We start from the raw sequence: 15,505 nt of genomic DNA on the forward strand, positions 1-15,505 counted from the left end.
CGTACTCAGCCTTAGTCGAATCACTGCATTGTTTTCGCGCATGCGTTAAATCCTTACAGAAAATATCTGTAGAATTAACAGATTTAGGAACATGTAAAATCTTCAAATCGATGTTAAAGAATTACCAGAAAATTTTTTTCCGTGTATGTCTGATATGGAAATTGATTTTAAGTGATAAAAATATATTAATAAGCAGAATGAGTGAATTATAGGGATTTACTTACAAGACATCTATAGGAGATTGAGGAGACCACTCTCGACGAGGCCAAGCCTTGCTGGGCATCTGCACTGTATTAGCCGCTCACATTCTCAATAATCCTGCACAGAAATATATACTTATATATATACATGTGTATATATATGTCTAAATGTAAGTCGTTGAGTTAATGAACATTAATGTGGTGCATATGCTGCAACACTCTTAGTATAAATGTGAAATATCAGTGTTGAAGCTTAAACGAGCCGTGTACGAGTCATCCGAGTGAGAACCATTATTATTACTTCCCGACTATATCTATATAGACGACACTTCTACTGGTGTCCGACTAAAGCGACCACTTACTACTGCGTTAAAGTTTCTGCATGTTCTTTCAACAGCCATTATTATTCTATACATACATTCATTGCGAGTCGGATTATACTCATAAAATTTCAACAAACTTTCAATTATATAATATTTTATGATAAATTGATTTATGAAAATACATATATAACCTTTTATGGAAGATTCTCCAAATATATAGAGAGAGAATTTTCATATCTTCGTGTTATCTAATCATTGAATTTATTTGCTTTATGACAAAAATTTTATTTAAAGCTCCAATTATGACAGTTTAAAAAAATTAAAAAAGATAAAAAATATCTTACATAAATTTAGTGGAAAATAACATATATATTTAACTGCTGAATATAGCACACTGAAAAAAATTTATTTGATTCAAATAATCGGTTACTTGACTATAAATATTTTTGCTTGAACTAAATAATTTTTATTTGAACCAATAATAACTTTTTTTATTTTAAACAAATAACATTTAATTGACTGAAATAAAAATTACTTAGGTTCAAGTAAATATTTATTTGATAATAATCAAGTAACCGATTATTTGAATCAAATAAATTTTTTTCAGTGTATTATTTCTATATTGTGATTAGTTTCATATGGAGACAGTAATTTTAAATTTTTATTCTTATTTCAGTTATATTAAAACATCAACTTTTCGAATCTAATTGGTCGAAAAATAACATAACGAAAAGAAACATTAGAAACCAGATGTTTTTTTTAGATTGCAATTACACGAAATCATTTTTTTTCCGACACATACTTTTCACGAAAGCAATTTTCCAAATTCTATTTCACATCGAGTATTTTCACGAAAAAATAATAAAAAACAATCTGTCACCATTTACCCTGAGTTTTCAAATTTTTGGGATAAATGGGGACAGCTTGTTATTATTAACTAAATTGACAAAAATCAAAAATTCAAGTGAATTTCTGTTATGGGAGTCATAAGGAATAAGACAAAATTTTTGTATGATTTTTTAGTCTGTTTTTTTCAAATTCGATACAAAATACTGAAGTAAATAAAAAAAAACAGATGACGCGCATTTAATTATTTTTCGTATAGGAAGAACATAAATTAGAATTATAAATATTAGAGAACAAATAATATTTAATCACATTTTAAAACATGACGGAAAATAGAAATGTGAAATGATCAACGAAGGTTATATTGAAAAGTTCAGGAATAATAAAAGAAAAACTGTAAATTTAATGATATCATATCGATTATATTATTGCTGTCGCAAAAAAAGAATGATAAAAATTGACGATGAAATTTGCTCAAAAATAAATGCATCCAGAAAAAAAGAATCTTCTTATTTAATGTTTTAATGCATTCGGGTGAATCTCTCGAAAAGAACAAATGCTGAATTAAGAAAAAAAAAAAAAAGTTCAAAACAACTGTTATGACTATTGCTATGTGAAGAGAAGGACCTAAATAAGTCTCTAAAATACGTTGTTACGATCTTTATAAATAAACATTATTGTTTAAAAATTAATTGTTTAATATTTTGTCGCCTATACAATGACCGCACTGTAAAAACTGTCCGTCTTAAAAGTGCAAAAAACGTCTTGTTTTAAGACGTTTTTCGCGTCTAAGACACCAAATGTGTCTTAAAACAAGACGTTTTTTGCACTTTTAAGACGGCTAGTTTTTGCAGTGCGAATCCGATTAAATCTTGTTACTCGAGGGTGAACACGAATCCGGTGTTAGTTTTTCAAAATTTAAAATGTCGGATCCAATATGTCGGACGACAATTTCAAAAATCAATCCAATTTACTTGAAAATGGTTACTGGGGGTTTTTTGGGGTCGCTGATTACGAATCTGGAATCAGTTTTAAAAAATTCAAAATTGTCTTCAAAATCGTTAATTAGGGGTTTTCAAGGTCGGTGAACACAAATCTGAAGGTCACCCGAGTAACAATTTTCAAGTAAATTGGATGGATTTTTAAAATTGTCGACCGCCATATTGGATCCGTCATTTTGAATTTTTGAAAACGGTCATTAGATTCGTAATCAGCTCATCTTGAAATTTTGCAGGTGCATTTTTTTACATGAGGCTTTATAATCGATGGATGTGACTAGTGATCACTTTTAAATTCTTCATTTCTCAATTATTATTTTCCTATTGCAGTATGAATGCAATAATTCTTCTTTAAATAAAAGTTACTTCCCGAACGGTAACGAAGGGGAGTTTTTACACTATATAAACTATATAAAATTCTGACGTATTATCTTAGAATTTACAAGCATCTTTTTTCTAAACATCTTATGACCCCACAAATATCTTAATTCAAGTTACTTATAGAAACTTACCGAAGTAACTTACAATTTAAGATGGAAGAAATATTTTCATTTTTGTTAAAACTCAAAAAGCATCTTAAATATTAATAAAATACTTTACAAAATATCTTTTTTAAGATGGAAGATACTATTTTTCCATATTACATCTTATTGTAGATATACCAAATAAGTTACTTATTTTTGCAGTGTGAACGTGTCATTTGTCCTTTTTGTGAGAATGACCTATTCATATTTTAATGCAGTTTTTTTATACCTATATATAATCAATTTTTATATTTACAAAAAAATGTTCTTTTGAAAATACAATTTTTTGTTATTTTTATTTATTTATTTGAAAAACTTTATATATATATATATATATATATATATTTATGAAATATTACTTTTTTTTAGATAAGTCGTATAACAAATGAACGCACTGAATAAATACAATAAACATAAAATGTGAACATTGAATTTTTTGAAAAATAATAACTATTGTATAAAAGGATGAAAAAAATTTTGACCTATATGTTTTCGAACATTTTTTTTTCTGCTCTTTCGAATGGTGCTAAATTTTTTTTTTAATTCAAAATTACCCCTTTTTTAAAAAATCAAAAATAGTTTTGAATTTTTTTTTTAAAAAAGGACCCTTTTTATTTGTCTTTTCTACCCCTTAAAATGTATACTTTTAATAATGAAATTAAACAAAATGTCGTTTTTTTTTGAGATATTAATTAATTAATATCTAAGCCCGATCTAAGGAATTTTTTTTTTTTAATTGGATCACTTCAGTAATTTTGCCTCATATATAAAATTAAACATTCTAAAAGTGTTCGATTAAAGAACGGTTGAAAGTTACGTACTATACTTTATATAAGTTATCTCATTCATATAAATTGTCCTTTATTGATTTAATTTTATCTGCATGCACTTCAACGTAATTAATTCACATCCAACAGTATTATCGCTTTTCAATAGTATAAAGATCGTACTTGTTCGCAGAAATGAATTAGATGTCATTAAGAAAAGTACGGAATTAAGTCATTTAGTTCTTAACTATATATATAGGTCTCTAAATTGCTTTTGATTTAGCTTGCCAAAAAAAAAGAGTCAATTACCAATTTGACCTAAATTACAACTCCAAATTACTTTTAAGCGCCAAATCTGATTTTCAATTTTATGAAAAGAAAATAATAATAATAATAATAATAATAATAATAATAGGTAATAGGTAATAATAATTCTTATATGTTTAAAATGCAATTGAGAAAGTTCTTATAAGAAAATAGTACAAAATGTATAGAAATTTTTATTTCCCTTTTGTCCTTTAAAAGATATTAAATGTTTTACGATTTAACTATATATGTGAGATGTAATTCCATTGTTGAGTTAAGTACAGACTAAAGATTACTTTTATAGTTATATATGTACAAAATGAAATGGCAAATGTACATGAAATAATTTCCAGTTTAACAGAAATATTTTATATTTTTAGAAACGTATAAAAATTGCTTCATATAATACATTCTTATAAATAATATAGTACAAAATAAAAAAAATCATAATAAATAAAATAAAAAAATCGAATAAAAAAAAGTACTTTTTTGAAGATAAAGTATAGAATACACTAAGCTGTATTAATGGTTGTCACAATATATTAAAGGTGAATTTAAAACTCGCATATTTTGGAATATTTAAATTTGATTTTTTAATCCAAATGATTATTGAAACCACAATTAATCACAAAATAATTATGTAATTAAAATAACAATGGTATGTTGGTAGAAATAATAATAAATATTAAACTGCAGACGACACATAAGCAGAGTTGGGAAAGTAAATTACTATGTGCAATTTACAGTAAGTAATCCAAAATGTGACATCTTTTTCCGGTGAATTTTATAAAGGTGTTTACACACCTTACTATAGTTTTCGAAATGCCGAAAAAATAGATACGATTTTTTGGCGGAGAATTTAAAATTATATTATTATTTCTGAAAAATATAAGGGAGCGTTTACAAATTACGTAACGTTTTTTTTTTTAATTTTGACCCCCCCCCCTCCCCATGTAACACGTTATTGCATACATTAGCGCCATTTTTTATGCTGTCCGTAACAAAGTGCTTGATCCCCCCCCCCACCCCAAAAAATGTTACGTAATTTTTGAAAACTCCCTAATGGTATGAAGAAAAATGATGAATAAATTATAATAAAACCGAAAACTAGTGAAGTGTGTAAACACCTTTAAAAAAAATCACCGGAAAAAATTGTCACATTTTGGACGTTTTACTGTAAAATTGCATACAGTAATTTACATTCCCAACTTTGCTTATGTGTCATCTGCAGTTCAATATTTATTATTATTCAATTACATAATTATTTTGTGATTTATTGTGGTTTAAATAATCATTTGGATAAAAAAATAATTTTAAATATTCAAAAATATGTAAATTGTAAAATTACATATAATATCTTGTGACAAATATCAACACAGGTTAGTGTATTCTATTTTATCTTCAAAAAAGTGTTTTTTTTAGTCGATTTTTTATTTTATACATATTTTTTTTTTCACACTTGAAAATCAAAATAATATTATTCTCTATAGTCAAAAATATAGTAAAATCAAGAAATCAATTCATAAACATTCTAGTAACTTCCTTCTGTCCATGACTTTGATATCAAATTTATAGGTATCAAAAAATGATCCAAATTATGCGGACCAAGTTTATACTACTTATGGTTATCAAAACGTTGCATAATTTAATCAAAATTTTAGAATCAAATTTATACTGTGATAATATAAAATATAAAAATGGGAAGAACTGCAAATTATTTTTTGAAAATAAATTTTTTTTACTTTATTATATAATGGTAAGGAATCTTCAAAGAATCCACTGTTTATGTACCTTAAGTTTTGAACGTTCAAATGAACAAAAATTATTTTTTTGGAATATTAATTTTTTTTTTAAATTACTACGGCAATGAAAAATTTAAAAGTAAATTAAACATTTAAAAATTACACAGCCACACAAAAAAAAATTGCCCGGGTTGGGAGATCAAAGTACCCTATCCCCATGTATTTTGGGCCGCTGAACACGAATCTGAAGTCCGTTTTGCTCTTGCACGTGTACGTTTCTTCCTAACCTCAAAAAACATTTCACATTTTTGATGGTACACAATTTTTTTGTATAATTGATGGATTTATATGAAACTGAGTATTTAGCGGTTTTTGAGGTCGCTGATTACGAATCTGAAGTCAGATTTTAAAAATTCAAAATGACGGATCCAATATGGCGGACAAGTTTTTTGAAATTGAATGATTTTTTAGAAATTTTTTTTAAAAATTGTTGGATTTTTATGGAATTTGTTACTTGAGGATTTTAAGGGCCGCTCAATACGAATCTGAAGTTATCTTTTGAAAATTCAAAATGGCGGATCCAATATGTCGGACGAAAAAAATAAAAATCATTCGTATCGACTTGAAAATTGTTACTCGGAGGTTTTTGGGGTCGCTGATTAAGAATCTGATGTCAGTTTTTCAAAATTGAAAATGGCGGATCCAATATGGCGGACAAGTTTTTGAAATTGAATGATTTTTTAGAAATTTTTTTAAAAATTGTTGGATTTTTATGGAATTTGTTACTTGGGGGTTTTAGGGGCCGCTCATTACGAATCTGAAGTTATCTTTTGAAAATTCAAAATGGCGGATCCAATTTGTCGGAAGAAAAAATAAAAATCATTCGTACACTGAAAAAGTCTTGGGCGTTTAGAATTCCCAACGCATGTATGAGAAGCACCAAATAAAGAAATTCTGCACAACTTCATTGTGGGGCTAACTGTTTCCCATCTTGGGTGCTCTGAGTGCCCAAGTCTGATGCTGCAGCATCACCAAATCTTGGTAACAATAACGTGGAACATCTGCTCGCCCAACATTTAGCATAGAGGTTGCTCAAAATCATGCTCCAGACACTCCAAAGCAAAGAGCTACTGCATTTCCACTGTTGGAACTGCTGATCGCTTAAGACTTTTTCAGTGTATCGGCTTGAAAATTGTTACTCGAGGGTTTTTGGGGTCGCTGATTAAGAATTTGAAGTTAGTTTTTCAAAATTCAAAATGCCGGATCCAATATAAAGGACGAATTTTTAAAAAATTGTTGGATTTTTATGTAACTTGAAATAAACTCAACCTGAACCGTCGGCATTAGCATTACCCGATGAGGTTGAGTTTATTTCAAGTTTCATAAAAATCCAACACTTTTTTAAAAATTCGTCCTCCATACTCTCTAAATTTGAATCAGCGGAATCTCGCTGATTCTCAGCTATAAGTATACCACTGATTCTAATCAGCTTACATGCACTGATGAATTAGTGGAATTTCACTGATTTTTCAGCGTATATCCGCTGATTGGTACCAGTGATATACTTATCGCTGATTCAAATTTAGAGAGTACTGGATCCGTTATTTTAAAATTTAAAAAACTGACTTCAGAGAAAAAACTCACTTTTTACATTTAATTTCAACTTTTTTGTTGCTTCCGTTATAGATACGTTATTTTTGAGCACATTTTTGAAAAATTTGAGAAAAAGTGAACGTTAAATTTTAAAAAATCATAACTTCCATCATTTTTATCAAATAAAAAAAATAAAGAAATACGTATTTTCTTATTTTTTATAGTTTTCAAAAAAAAAAAATGTTTCGGGCACAAAAAAATTTTGAATACAAATTTCCAGTGGAATGTCCCATATATATTTCTACAACCAACTGATTGAGAGCGTATTCTTCTACTGGACTTATAGTAGAATCGTATAATACGTGGGAACAGGGTTGCGACAGAAATCGATATTTCGAGCACGTTTAATGATGCAGATGATGACCTACTGTTATATATGAATCGACGAGAGAATTCACTTCATGTATCTCGTTTATCTCAGTTTCAATTATGGAAATTTTCGAAAAAATGCTTTGATTTCTCCAATAAGAAAACAAATGAAAAAAAAATACATCTCTATATCAGAATATAGAACAAATTTTTGTATTTCTCTCTAAATGTGAATTAGTAAAAATGTTTACTAATTTGAATTAGTGACTTACTTTTTGCTTCTAAATTAGTGAAATTTTACTAATTATTAGTAACAATTAGTAAAATTTAACTAATTCTAAAGTAAAAAGTGAGTCACTAATTTAAATTAGTAAATATTTTTACTAATTCAGATTTAGAGAGTTTGATTAAAAAAAATTCTCGTATATAAATTACGGAAACAGGAGAATATTATTAAATTACATAAACACTATATTAAAAGTATCAAATTGATACCAAAAATATTAAATTGATATAAAAATTGGGATCAATTTGATACTTTTAGTAAGAATTTTTTTTTTATTTATTAGTTTTTATAAATTTGTAAATTTTTGATAAAATATATGCAGTTAGTTTGCTAAAATTTTAGTCAATGGTACATATATAAATACAACTTTTATTCATTTGGACCACAATCCTGTAATGAATGGATGGCGCACAGCCAAATCACTTCTATTCATTCATTCATTGAAACTAGAATTTCAATTTATTTCAATTCTAGATTTGAACTTTAACTTTTTTTTATGTTGGTATTTTTTTAAATATATGATATAAGTTTAATAGAGCTTATATCAAAATATTGGTACTTTTATTTTACTTTGCTTTCTTGTCTTTAAATATTTTTATTATATACTATTATAATAATTTTTGTTAACTTTTTATTTTATTATTATATTATTATTGTAAATTATAATTATTAACAAGTATTTTTTTTTATTATTATTATTTTCTTCAATTTATTTTACTCTTACACTGAAAAAAAATTATTTGATTAAAATATTCGGTTACTTGACTATTATCAAATAAATATTTACTTAAACCAAATAATTATTATTTGAGTCAATTAAATGATATTTGTTTCAAATACAAAAATTATTTATTCATGTACAAAAATTATTTGATTCAAGTAAATATTTATTTGATAATAGTCAAATTATTTGAATCAAATAAATTTTTTTTTCAATGTAAAAATATGATGTGAAATTTTCTAGTACAGAAAGTTTAATTAAAAATTAAATATCAGAAAATTTACATGTTTTCTTTTCTCTTTTAATTTATTCTTATTTTATAAAGTCTGCAAAAGAAAAAAATTTTTTAAGTTTCATAATATTACGTTTGAATACAGAATTGTATTCAATCTCAAATTGAGTACAAAAATTTATACTCAATTTGATACGCATAAAAAATGAGACAGATGGCGCCACGATCTATGTTATTTAACATGAACACATTTTGAGATGCAAAAAATATGAGTCCAACTTTTTTCTGTGATATTCAAAATGTAATTGCCGTTTAAATATGGTCAATGATTCAGTAGTATATAATATTTAAATTAAATTATTATTTAATTAATAAATTAATTATACATTTTATTTTTTAAAGTATCAATAACATAATTTTATTTTTGAAAAAGAGGTTAAATTTTAAATTAAAAATTTTCAGTACTGTTGAGCAATGAATGATGCATGAAATATTAGAAAAAATAAAAATGAAAAGTAATTGAAATTATTGGAAATTTATTCACATGTGAAATGAAATTATTGATGTCTCGTCTTGACATGATGTATTCATTAATTGATTCTCTAGAATGGAGTAGATTGTTGAACGATGTTATATATGCAAGTGAAATAGAAGGTAGTAGAATCGTGAGCCTGCGCTCTCTCTCTCTCTCTCCGTTCGGTCATTGAGTCAAGGTCTTTCTGCTTGACCTTACAATACCAATATATTGCTATACTTGTAACCGAAACATTATTAAATCTACCACATTATATAAGAAGAGAACTATTTTTCTTTTCTCGCACATGTGTAAAAATAAATTATTTTTGGTCTCTAATTATTTTTTTCAAGTTGTTTTTCTTTTTACTTGTGTGTAAATAATATAAGAAAGAATAATATTCAATTGAATACAATTTTCCAAGTTTTTCTATATAATATGAAGAAATTATTATTATTTTTCTTTTTCGGGATGCAAAAAAATATAAAAATGACAGATGCTTTAATTTTTAATATTTTATGTTTAGAAAAACAAAAACTATGTATAGAATACGCAGCAAAAATTGAAAAAAATCAATATTTTTATATAGGGTCAATCGGGGTAAATCCGAATGCTTTTAGTAAGTTTCAACAATAACATAAGTTTTTTCTTTAAAAAAAAAATACTTCCGGTATTCTGGTGCATGAAGTTGTTACTTTACTTCCATAGAACAATTTTATGGGGTAGCAAAAATTTTTGATAAATTACAATCGCAGGAAACTTAGCGTTCGTATTTACCTCGATACTTTGCAACTTTCCTAAAATACCGGGGTAAATACGAACGCCACTGTATTTCAGAAAAATCTTAGGGAAAATAAATTTAAAGTATTGCAATTGTTAAACTTATATAAAAACTCAAAAAAATACGATAATAAACCTATTATGTAATAATGCATCATATATAAATACAAAAATCAAACAGTTTAAACATTAAAATGCATTACACAATTAAAACCTTCAATAACTTTATCAAATCATAACGGATTTTTGCAAAACTTGCTACAGAAAGTATTTTGGAGTGATTGAATGTAAATACAAAAATAAAAGTCAAATTTTTTAAATTCAAAATGGCGGACTTTCCTAAAACTTATTTTTAAAAATGATCAAAAATTCGTAATCAGCGACCCTGAAACCCCCCGAGTAACAATTTTCGAGCGAACCCAATGAATTTTTTAATTCTCGTCCGCCATTTTGAATTTTGAAAAACTGACTTCAAATTGGTAATTAGCGACCCCAAAAACCGTAGAATACCAAATTTTATTAAGATCCTGAAAAACTTTTTTCAACAAACCATTTGGAAAAAAAATTGAAACACTCCTTCGAGAGAACAGAGATTAAGTTTCTGCTTATTAATTACTAACGAGGATACGTATAGAAAGCAAAACTTTTTTCTATGTACTTTTATAATGTTAAAATAATAGTGTAATGAAATAAAAACAATTTTGTGTGGCTCTGATGTAAAAAAAAATTATTGAAAATACCGTTCGGATTTACCTCGGTTTTCCAATTTTCCTGGGTAAATACGAACGGTCTGATATTATTAATAAAATTTTACAGAAGGCAAAAATGAAAAATAGTTTCTGTTCTAGTATTCATAACAAACAATTATAAATAATAAAATAAATTTTTAGCTTCTTTTTCTTCAAATACGAGACAAAATACTGAAAGAGTGTCATCTTTGATTTTCAATCTTTTTTGCAATACTCGTTATCTTTGTTTATGCTGTTGCTAACTAACAAACGAAAAATGGGATAATACTTAGAATCTCTTGAAGAGGATCTGAGGTAAAAATTCTCATATCGAACTTATTTTTAAAAATTTTAATTAAGCTGAAATAATTAGCGTTCGGATTTACCCCCTGTTCGGATTTACCCCGGCTGACCCTACTGATAATATCGGTTTAAATTAGCATATACATTAAAATACATTAAACACATTTATAATAATGTATTTTCTTTATCCTAATTTTATATCTCAACCTCTTGAAATATATTAAAATACTGAAATTATATAATTGTGACTTTCAATCAAAAATATTTTCTAAGAATTATTTTCCTTTTCTTCGCACACTATATTCCGCATGTGTTTTGACAAATTGAATCCTGACACGATCCGATGTCAACTTATGTCACACACACTCACACTTCATCTATAAAATTCTCAGAATTATTATGTGCTCAACTTGGGAGGTTCTATTGTATTTACAATTTTTTATATATGTGACGCGCTCTCAACAAAGGGACCTTAGAAGCAAACGAATTATATAGGTTATGTTTAGGATAATTTTACCATTTATTAAAAGTTTCTTTTAATAAAATAAAAATCAGTTTTTATTGAATATTTTTGATGTAATAAAGACTTAAATATCAATATAATTTGTATTGAAAATTGATATTTTCACTTCGAAATTTTAAAACATAACCTATAATTTTTTGCTTCTAAGGTCCCTTTCTTCAGAGCGCATCACATATATGTTTAAATAAATTTATATTTATTTATTTATTTATAATAATTTACATGTAAAAAAAGTTTCAGTTCATTATGTCGAAATAAATTTGCAATGAGGATATTTTACAAGTTTGAAGAGGAATGAACATTCAATTTCCACATTCGAATATCGTGACATGGCACGCTCAACTGTTTACCATGTCGTTGCCATAACCGTTCTTGGTACCTCATTTTCATTCTAGTTACCTCATTTTCCACAGCACGCAAAGGGAACTGCCGTTCAACATCTCTTCATGAGATAGTCAATTTGTTCTTGTAATGCAATCAAAGAAACGAATATGTATATATAGAAAAGAAACACTGCAAAGCATATTACATTCTTCCCGACCAATGCCCTATCAGGGCCTTGCCAGTTTTTTTTAAATTAACCTATTTTTTGAGATTACTATATTATTATTTTTATTTTAAATAAATGATAGATTTTATAATTTTTTATTTCTAACTTATATTCTATTTAAGATTATTACATATACAGTATATAAAATACTTGAAAATAATTTTAAAAAATCTCGCACACATGGGGAATCGAACTTAGGACCCTTGTGACGCGAACCGAGTAATCTGACCACACAGCCACATTGACGCAATTGACATACAGATCTTTTACCTAACACTTCTTCTTGATTTTTAAGACTATACTACACTCTGTTTCTAATAACAAAATAACAACATTATCTGTTACAATTTTTTTATCTAATAATTATTTTATGAGACGCATGAATAATGTCTAAAATTAATTTGTTAGAATTTTTATTTGTTTAAATTATTTTTTGACAGAATTTCATTTATTTTAAATTTAAAATTCGCGCTCAAAAATGAAAGTTTCTGATGTTAGTTAAATGAAAATTCGAAAAAATAAAAATTCGACTAAAAGAATTGTCCGAATTTTTATTTGCACGAATTATTATAATTGATGGGACTTTTAAAACGTCGATTTGTCCGAAACTGCAAACAATCGACAAAAAGATTTCGGCGCGAATTTTAAAATTAACCATAATCTTAAAATTAAATCTTAAATTTAATCTTAAATTTAAATTAACCATAACTAATTACTTTTTCTTTTTTATTATAACTTTCTTTCTTTTTTCTTAAATAAAGAAATAAATAATCAAAAATTAAAATTAAAATAAGTCGAATTACAAAAAAAAATTTTAATTTCTTGTCGTTAGGAAACGATTTAGTAAAAAACATAATCTATAAAATTTAACAATCTATTTTAAAAGTAAACGCAAAATTATAAATTATCCAAATAAAAATTTATTTCTGACATTTAAATGAAAGATTATTAATTATTTTTTCAAAATAATTTTCACTAATTTTAAACTTAAAATTAACATTATATGGTTCATTTTGAAACTTTTTGTTATTAAAAGCGTTCGAGAAAAGAATCCCTAAAATAAAATTTCGAATTAAAACATATATATTAATATTATTAATATATTATATTAATAAATATAATTAATTAATATTATAATTATTAATATATAATTATTTTTATGTATTAATTATTTATATATAATAAAATTATATATTATAAAATGTATGTGGAATTTGTGAAATGCAAGTTAAGCAGAAAGAACAAGAATGTCAACAAGTAATTTAACATGAGACACAAAGGGACTTTGTCACTAAATCGACTTCCTGAACCTTAAATTCTACACTACCAAGTGTTTAAGTAGAAATTCCACAAGCTTTCAAAACAGGTTGAACCATTCGATGCCAAACCGCTAGAATTCATTATATATATATATATATATAGTTAGTCGTCACGTGACTGAATTCAATTTACAGTTTCACACTCGCCGAATACAATGCAATTTAATGACACTAATTATTATATTCAGGATAAAACTGTCTTTTTTCATTGGCCTTCGATAATTATTGTACATAATATATATAAAAATATAATTGAAAATTGTTCCTCTCTTTTTATATCACATCATCCGCATTGAGGAAATAAAAAAGAAAGCTTAAAAAATAGTCAATTTACAATCTATAAAGAGAAAATCTCCCGTTGAGTTTAATTTACGCAGAATGAGCAAGTCTGTTCTATATTTTGCGTTCATTCTCAAAAAAAAAAAAAAATTTACGAGACATTTTTTAAAGACTTTGAGTGGATAAAAATTTTTTTTTATATATTTGTGGGTCAAAATTTCTCAAGTGATACAATAGCAAAAATGTGAAATTGGAGTTTTTGAAAAATCATAACTATTGTATGAAAGAGTGACCAAAAATTTTAATACCTGTATGTTTTAGAAAGGTTTTTTACTACTTTGTCGAATGGTACAAAAATTTTTTTTAAAAATTTCAAAATTTACTCCTTTCTTTCTAAAATAAAAAATATTTTTGAATTCTTTTTTTTTAAGAATACATTTTAAGCTTCGTATTAATGGGGTTAAAAAAAATAAAAAACGGTCCTTTTTTAAAAAAAATTCAAAAATATTTTTTATTTTAGAAAGAAAGGAGTAAATTTTGAAATGTTTAAAAAAATTTTTTGTATACCATTCGACAAAGCAGGAAGAAACCTTTAAAAAACATATATAGGTCAAACGATTTTATACTCAGAAAATAAGAAATATAATTAAAAACAATTTTTAAATAAACAATTTAAAAACTATTCAACAATTTTTAAATACACAATTTAAAAACTATTGAACAATTTTTAATCAATTTAAAAAAATTGTTTAAAATAGAAATTTAAAGAAATTTATTCTATAAAAGAAATGGTTATTTTTAGAATTTACTATTCTGTAATAAGTAAAAAAAAGGGCAAGTAAACAATGTAAACAATTTTTATACATAAGGGAGAGTCAATCGTGTTAAAAATTTATTCGATTTGCTAGTCTTAAGCTCTGCTGTCCAATCAAATACTATTAGGATATTATTTACTGTAGGACAATATTTGCTTTTGAAAAAAGCTGTAGTTATATCATTCTCAAGAAATAAGTATATATATACACTTTTTATCCCTTTATTTTCTTGCATTCTCACAAAGTAAGCTTTACATTAGTATATAAAACTGTTCCGATTTAAGTTCTGTTGATTTATTTTAATATTCCTTGATATACTATATATCATTTTCTGCGTTTTTATAAAATAATTTAAAAAAATTTAAGATAATAATTATATTGTAAACTTAATCCTCTAAAACAAAAAATATATATATTTTTAGAGTTAAATTTCTTAAACTTTATATTTATGATCAAGGGTATGATTATGTGAATTTATTTTGACTTCCACTTTTACTTATTGACTTTGAATTTCACTTTTATTTTTACTTTTATTCTCTATTTATTTTTCAGTAGAAAATTATTGTCAAAATAAAAACGAAAGTGAAAGTCAAAGTCAAAATGAAATCCATAATTTTATTTTTATAAAGTGCACTTAGGAAGAGTATTATTAATTTAAATATAAAGATTTGTTTGAACAATGTTTTTTAATTTAACACAGTTCGCAAGTTTTATTTTAATATATATGGAAAATATTTATCACTTTTATTTAAAAATATTTTTTTGAATGAAAATCATAATGTGTTTG

The 15,505-nt window shown here is 25.6% G+C and overlaps 1 protein-coding gene across 1 annotated transcript in view; it reads right to left on the reverse strand.

Annotated features, from left to right (window-relative positions):
• The window catches only part of LOC127286033 (heparan sulfate glucosamine 3-O-sulfotransferase 5), a 135,449-nt gene that overhangs the window by 39,606 nt on the left and 80,338 nt on the right, over window positions 1–15,505 (reverse strand). The window contains exon 2 of the mRNA XM_051312315.1: window positions 225–318. Within this exon, the coding sequence (XP_051168272.1) occupies window positions 225–283 (59 nt within the window). The 5' untranslated portion in view covers window positions 284–318. The remainder of the gene's footprint in view (window positions 1–224; window positions 319–15,505) is intronic.

Source organism: Leptopilina boulardi, unplaced genomic scaffold, assembly GCF_019393585.1.
Source record: "Leptopilina boulardi isolate dan_hultmark-lab unplaced genomic scaffold, ZJU_Lbou_2.1 LbouV2_342, whole genome shotgun sequence".
NCBI lineage: Eukaryota > Metazoa > Arthropoda > Insecta > Hymenoptera > Figitidae > Leptopilina > Leptopilina boulardi.